This window comes from Branchiostoma belcheri, unplaced genomic scaffold (genome assembly GCF_001625305.1).
Source record: "Branchiostoma belcheri isolate BF01 breed outbred unplaced genomic scaffold, Haploidv18h27 scaffold428, whole genome shotgun sequence".
NCBI classification, from domain to species: Eukaryota; Metazoa; Chordata; class Leptocardii; order Amphioxiformes; family Branchiostomatidae; genus Branchiostoma; species Branchiostoma belcheri.
This window is the reverse complement of record NW_017804052.1, coordinates 44,808-52,741: the sequence shown is the minus strand read 5'-3', so window position 1 is coordinate 52,741 and position 7,934 is coordinate 44,808. Positions and strand designations below refer to the sequence as shown.

General features: G+C 39.9%; 1 protein-coding gene across 1 annotated transcript; it reads right to left on the bottom strand.

The window, feature by feature from the left end:
- Positions 1-226: 226 nt before the first annotated feature.
- Positions 227-7,090, bottom strand: LOC109478197 (lactose-binding lectin l-2-like). Its single transcript, XM_019779656.1, has 5 exons — positions 7,065-7,090; positions 5,890-5,955; positions 4,609-4,776; positions 2,333-2,728; positions 227-431 (listed from the first exon to the last, which is right to left on the bottom strand). Exons 2-5 carry the CDS (start codon positions 5,900-5,902, stop codon positions 427-429), a joined length of 582 nt encoding a protein of 193 aa, XP_019635215.1. The 5' UTR covers positions 5,903-5,955; positions 7,065-7,090; the 3' UTR covers positions 227-426.
- Positions 7,091-7,934: the final 844 nt, after the last annotated feature.

The following is a 7,934-nucleotide window of genomic DNA, read 5'->3' as shown; positions in this document are numbered from 1 at the left end:
AGTACTTGCAACCTAAAAAATGTATAAAACCAATAGTTTTCTAGTTTGGACATGTATTCTAGCAATCCTAGTTTTACCAGAGATAACATAAACTTCCCCAGTTTTCAAAAAGGGTAGTATGAACTTCAGTACACTTGGTATGTAGAAAGGCACCAGGGCTATACTTGCATAGTATTTGCAGTTTCAAAGCCAGTTGCACAAGGTTTCAACCCCAAAGCAACTCTCTATAGTGTTATAACCCGCCAAGTAATCTTTGTCTATTTCTATAAAGTTGAATAAAGATGCAGAAGTTGATTATAATAATGACAAGGCCTAGAAACATACAGATGCTGATGAAAACGGTGCAGAGCTGGTAAAGCCTAGATGATGTTGACTCGGTTTCGGTAGTGGACGATGCATCTGCGTATTCACCTGGTCCCCTTCCCTCTAGACTGAGTGGAGTGTGGAGAAAATTGTCTTTTAAAATTGAAGAATACCACTGAAATCATTGACAAACTCTTTAAAAATGCAATAGCACAATACAACAGGGGGAGTGAGGAAAGTTGATAAAAATACCATATAAACAATTTCTTAAAGCTACATTATGTAAGCTTTTCATTATTTCAAACATTGTTGTTTTACACCTTTTTTTGCGTGACATTTGGGGAGTAAAAGGATCACAAAGCTACCGAAGATACCCGAACAAAATCCACTGTTTGTTACTCCGTGAAGGAGGTCAGGACCCTCGGACGGAGTATTGTGAGGAGCTGTTTTTTCGTGTTCGCAGCTAGAACACGGGGTTCTCTTTGTGTAATCGGCATACAATTTTATACGCCGTCTGCGGGCATGCCCGTGTTGATGCACGAATGTGTATTTTTGCCTATGCTGTTTTCGCGGTCAATGCAATATTACAGATGCACCCCTACAATTATGAGGCAAATTGGAATGGTCCAGAAAAAACCTTTGTTTGGAATAGCGGGGGGGGGGGTACGTCTTCATGCAGATGTACGGAGGGGTCGATAAGTAGTACCAGATGTTTCGTCCCCATGTATATAAAGTGAGTTTGGGCTCCCTAGCGGCTTCCTCTGGAACTGCAGGGCTATCTGTTTGAAAATATTCAAAAGAGGATAACTCAAGAACCGGTGGACGGATCGTCGTGATTTTTGGTATGTAGGTAGCTTACGTGATGCTTGATATAGTTATATGACAATTATGCAAATATGGATGTAATTTACATAATTTATGGGGAAATTCTATAAATCAGCTGTATTGTACGATAGGACTATTAAATCTTGTGAGATTGGTAACTGAGAACGAGAGAAACACAGGCAGATATTAATTATGTAAATGAAGAATGTATTTGCATAATTAATGAGTAAATGTTATGATTCTGTAATGACAAATGCCAGGAATTTCATACTTGTTCATATTTGAAAGTGCAGTGCAGGTGAACATCATTAAACAAAATGTATTCAAATCAGGACCTCATTTGCATAATTTATGAGGAAATGCTACAATTGCATTGTTTGCCAACATAAGACTGTCTTTTGGTTGAGAATATAATAACCTGATATAATTCATGAAAATAAGGAACCTATTTGTTAAATAAAAGGGGAGGGGGCTCTATATTTGTCAGTCATAAAGATGAACATCATTTGGCGAAGGTATGAGATCGGGGAACTCTAGTTTGTAATGTGGTGTGCCACTATGTCCGTGGTGCACGTCTTTTTTTTACCCTTTTAGGCTAGCAGTTTTGATATTGAAATAAATGCATATTTTTTAAACATCCCTATAATGCCGTTGAGATGTTTTCGCCCGGGTGCTGGCCGCAACTGTGGCTTCTTGTATACATTCAAATGCTCTAAAAAAAGCGGGCCTGGCACAACTTATTCTAGCGCTGCGCCGAGTCGCAGGAAAAGCGAAACAGCGTTGTAACATGTTGAAAGTTATTGAAAAAGACAATACAGATGAGAAAATTTCAATCTTGATTTGTAAAACAAATGCACAAAAAAATGCACACATTACAACTTGTACAACTTTAAGACTAATGATATATGCCAGAAGGGTAAATGAATTTTTGTGGACCATTTATACAAGGTTTGCCCGTTATAATATTAGGGCACAGGGTACATTGTTAGTAGGATTGATATCAAAATATCCCCAAATCATAAACAAGTGTGATGGGGGCATACAGCAAAGTTAAGTAAATGAAGTCATTAAGGTATATGCAAATGTCATCCTCATATCAAATTTAATGCCATTCGGTTTCGTGGCAGGGCCGTCGAGCCTAAAATATTCAATTAAGAACAAAATTAACTGATTAATGCCATAATATTGGCTGAAAAAAGCTTACCTCGGTAAAATTTCTCGCAGATGAATGGATGTTCTGGTCCAAAGCACGGTATGTCGTTCCACTTGTTGTCCCATCCCGGGCCATAAAACATAATACAGTCCTCCTGACCTCCGGTGTCGCTCGGTTCTCCCGGGTACCAAGCCTGGAAGGTCAGCGGGGTCCCGTCGTAGTACGCGAATTCCCCTCCTTCTACCCGGTTGATCCCCAGCCAGAAGGCGTCTTCGCTGTCGACCTTATTCTTCAGGGGGATCAAAAACTCGTGAGTGCCCTCATCGCGTGGCATGGCCAGAACTCCGCCATCATCCCGGCACGTTGCAAAAGCTTCTTCGTATGGCTCCTTATCGCCAAACGCTTTGTAGCATTTGCGATCATATTGTTCATACCCGTCGCTGCAACCTAACACCATTACAAACAAGAAAAGCTTTTAAAAAAAGCTGACCGGGGCGCACATCGATATTTTCTTTAGTTTAAGAGCAGATACAAAATTTCCCCGTAATAGTAGTGACTTTATGCACTGCGCTACTTGTATGTATGACAATATGAATGTGAATTGGTGTTGCAGTCATCGTATTTAAGTGCCGTCAATCAACCTGTCACCCCTACTCCCCAATGGTATAGCTCAAGCTATCCAATTCATATGCAAATGATCCAACTCCATCAATCTAGCGTGGTTTGTGCATGGCCCAAGGAACCTACCAACCAAGCACCCAACCTACCTATCTACCTACCTACCTACCATTAAATCGGGCACAAAGCCGGGGAGCGCCCCAGCAAAAAAATATAAATGTGTCATTGTAAGAAGTTTTTCATGACATGCCTTCTCCTCTTCTCCCTCTACCATTTGGTCATATCAAGGACATTTAACCTCCTTGGTCATATAGGCCCCATTCCCGCTACTGTAAAATAATCCGGATCGACCCGAATAGTTAGCGATCCGACTTGATCTGGACAAATTGACCACAGTGGGAACAATCCCGATCCGATACGATTCAGCTTGATTTGGCTCAGCTTGATTTGGCTCTTCAAAGATCCACCCGGCATGCGTTTAGTTATTACCTCCCGGAATTTAAACAAGTTTATTCAATTGCAAACCACCACAGTTTAAAATATTTGCTCTACAATTAACAGGTAGCAGTTGTAGGGGGTCCTAATTTTAACCTATGTTCGATGTAAACACACATACCTTGGTATGGTAGTTTAACCAAAAACCCGCGTGAGTATATTGACAGATAGAGATAACAACGAGCACAGCTGTGTATTTGACTTCAGTAGTGCAGCGACTTGCTTATGCGTAAAGCGTAATGGTTTACGAAACTTACGGCAGGTTTTTTGGTCATTTTGCCGGTGGAAAGCGTTTTATCACAACAGGGGTTCACTAATTCTGACCTGGTAGACACGGGGCGATCATTGTAGATAATTTAGTACTTAGTAATTAAAATGCGCAATTTTTCTGTCCTAAACATATTCTCGTTGAACCATTACTCGACTTGCTCTAAAGCGGCTTTTTCAAAATCAAAATTGCATTTTTAACATGCTTGTCAACCCTCCAAAAGGCGTCGAATTCAAACAAATTGTTCACTCGTCTATTGTCGACGTGTACTAACTCGATTACAAAAGTTAGTCCATTCCTGTAGGTATTTATTGGCACATTATCATATAGCAGGATGGCGTTGAGCAATCAGAAGCCCCCATTCCATATTGATTAAGTCACATGTAGCATGATACAAGTATTGCAACATCATCCCGAATGTGCTTTTTACACTCTTTACTGTGTAAGTTTGGATGGTGCTTGGATAGGCTATATGATAACAGCGTTAATGTCCCACCCTTTATCGGTGAATATGGTGTGATAAAGCTTGGCAGTTGCTATAACCACCTCATAAAGCCACCTCGTTCACTGCGCTCACTCGGTGGCTTTATTCGGTGGTTATAGCAACTGCCAAGCTTTATCACACCATATTCACCTCGGGGTGAGTCATTAACCCTTAATTATAGCCCTGCATAACGCCGCAACAATTAGGGGTAGATCGGAATTAGGGCAACCCTGTCCAAATCATGAGATATCAAAACCAAACGTTCTACTCCAGTACCGTAGCAAACTGCTGAAGGGAGTTAACACCAATCCACTTACGAAATATCAAAATAATGTCTAACCCTTACCGAGTTATGCTGTTGACAGACAGACAGACAGACAGACAGACACACAATCAAGCCAGCAAAAGAAGCGACGAAAACATAACCTTCTTGGCGAAGGTAATAAACGACAAAATACGTACCACAGTCGACATTTTCAGGGGAGTCACACTGATCCGTCTTCTCGTTGTAGTAAAGATCTTCTGGACAGTCCATGAGGTAAGCGATTCCATTACTGCAGGAGTAAATCCTGGTGCACTCATCTGGGTCGGGGTAGTTACCATTCGGCAATCCTTCACAGGGATCATCGACTGTTGGAACAAATAAAAAATTTGTATCTGTGTACGTAGAAATTATTGACTACAGATACGTCGATGAAGGTTAGACATCCAGGTAATAAGATACGCCAAAAAATAGTTACTCAAGCAACTGGATATGATTTTGGAACGTCAGACGTTTCAGCTAGTATCCACTAGCTATCGTCAGTGACTGAAGAAGACTGAAGCAATGCATTTTTATAAGCACTAACTATTGATTGATATGTAAATAACATGAAGACAATCTTGGAAGTCGAAGAAGGAACAAAAGTCAGACAAGCCCAGCCCCGAGGACAGACAACACTTAAGCTGCCTGTTCTGCATAACAGGAGCTTTCTGCCTAATTTGCATTATCTTGTCTTGACTTGTCTGACTTTTGTTCCCTCTCCTTCTTGGTTGGTGGGAGCGACTGTATAGGAGCGGACGTAAACTAACCAGGATGGTACCCAGGCTAGATTAATCCTGCTACAATGCATTGTTTACATGTACGTCTATAACGTTTGAATAAATTTCAAAGATCCTGTGCATCTGCTTCAATATTTCTTATGTTTTTTTCTATTCATGCGAGTGTACTAGCTAAGTGCCGTGTTGCATACAACAATTGTTTCCGTATTCCCCTTAAGTTGCCAAGACGTTGTAGTGCTAGCTCAATGTTTGTACACCTCTCGACCGATACATTTGATGCGAGACGCAGGAAATTGTGTTATGCCTTCATCAATAGACTCTACACCTCCAACAATAGTATCATATCCGGTCTTTTGACGTCTGACTGTCTATTCAGGAACTCGTATTTTAAAAATGTGTACAAACTGTTGTATGCTTAGTATTTCTGTGGTTTTATGTCTATATTGTACTATGGGGATAACCTGAAATAAAGTCATTCATCATTTACCACCTCTTTTTTGCCACTTACATATATTAGAAGTAACATATGTTGGATTGTCCGTTCATCTAGGTAAAAAAGGAACAATTACTAGATCATCCCTTATTCCAAGTTGTGTGCAAGCGTTCAGAGCAAAAGGATACTAGGTAGTAATAATATGTCTGGCAATAAAACAAGTGGCAAGATAAAGGACCTCAACAGAAAAGAAACTGTCATCTACTCACCTGATCTGGACATTGTTTTGGTAGGTACTGGGGCAGGTGTACGTGTCTTTCCTTTCACGGTTGTCGCTGATAAATAAAACATACAAAGGGATGTTACATTAAAAAACAACGTATACAAAGCGTAAGGTGCATTAACCCTCAACAGAACACCTTCCCGGACTGATTAATATGTACACCTGGGGTCCGCGCGGACCCCAAAAAGTTTTTTTTAGAAATTATCAACATGCAACCAGCTCATTTGTTTTGCAAATTGATGTATGAACCTCTATGTCCACATTACATACAAAAATCATACATTTTGAACTTTTCCTATTCTTTGGTGAAGAAAAGAAATACCAAATCTTTAAGCCCTATTCAGACTGAAGGGGCTTTTGAGGCCCAACTTTGATCTTAGATAGCGCTTGAACGGCTTGCGCTAGAAGCATCAAATTTGGTGACCTTTCCTAAAATGTCTGAGAAAAAGTTGATATTAGTTTAGTACTATAGCACGTTAATGTGTTTTTTGTGTTGCCATGACAACGTGTTTCTGACAAGCAGTTTTTTTTAAATATCAGTAATTTTGGTTTAAACATAAAAAATTTCTGGGTTTTATATCAAATTCAACATCCTTTCTAACATCCATGACATCTTACATAATTCAAGATTATCCAATATGGCGGACCGTATTATTAGCTATGACGTCACATGACGTCATAAGTACACCAAAGTTGTCAAAATTTAATTCTATTACTTCACCACTCTATGAAAATTTGGTGGCCATACAATAAGTGCATAAAAACATATAAAAACGGAAATAATGTTATGTGTAAGAATTACAGTGTATCCATTACGATCGAAAGCCGACTGGGGTCCGCGCGGACCACAAAAGAAAATCAGATATATTTTTTTTATGAATGGGGGAAATGGAGTTTTCTGCACTGTATTGAGGGACATCTTTGTGGGTGACAATAACTAAGAATTTCAGAAAAAAACTTAAGAAACAAAAAAGATATTACAGAATATAAAGTGCTGGGGTCCGCGCGGACCCCAGGTGTACTGTTTAGGGTTAAATTGCATTTGAAGGAAATATTACAACTACTATGAACAAAAATTATGGGGTTTTAATATCCCTGTATATGTACTAAAGTAAAATTTAAGAGCGATTACAACACATACTGAAAAACTAGAGGACGTACCGCATGTGGCAACATCCTCCCATTCACATCGCAAGGTTCTGATGTCAAACAGTAGACCATCTGGACAGGAGAAGCTCGACGCTATTCCATTGCTGCACATGTAAAATTTGGTGCAGTTCTCAAGGTCGGGGTAGTTGCCATTGGGCAGATCTTTGCAGTTATGTCCTATTCAAACCAAGTTCAATATGTTTAGACATTATCGTTTTATAATGCCTACTGGAATAACTGCCCCACGAATTGGAGAAAAACATTTCCGTATTATCTATAGTAAATCTTCTTTTTTCATCGTATACATATAAACGATCTGCCCAATTGTAAACAGTCATGTAGGGTGGCTATGTATGCAGACGATACATTTCTTTACTTCTCACACCGTAGCATGCAGACAATACAAGACACGCTTTAGAACTATTCTACCCGGTTAGTACAGTGGTTCCTCGCAAAAAGTATTTCCTTAAATCCATCCAAATGCAAGTCAATGCTGGTTGGTTCGCAAAGGTCCAGAGTTGTTGGCCAACGCTTACAACTTAGGCTAACCGGGACAGAATTGGAGCAAGTGGACACGTTCAAGTATCTGGGTGTTGTGCTTGACAATGCCCTACTCGACCACTTTCTTCATGTGCCAAAGAAGCTATCTCAAACTAGAGTTTGGCGATCTCATACCTCCATGACTGGTTTAGTGCTTTCGAAAATCTTATGCATGGTGATGACCACCTGTAAATGGCTTACATTTACAATCCTGCTCATTAGCAAAATTTGTATACAAATTATTCACATAGCCCCTACGGCCTAATATGCAACACACTGGTGAAATTCTTTGGCATGGACAATGTATAGTATTGTTGGTTATATACAAGCACTCCCTCTGAC

Excerpts from the sequence above, each read along its gene's own strand:
- LOC109478197 (XM_019779656.1), bottom strand. Across the intron at positions 2,729-4,608 it reads CCCTGAAAATGTCGACTGTG|GTTGCAGCGACGGGTATGAA; the intron begins GTACGTATTTTG and ends TAATGGTGTTAG.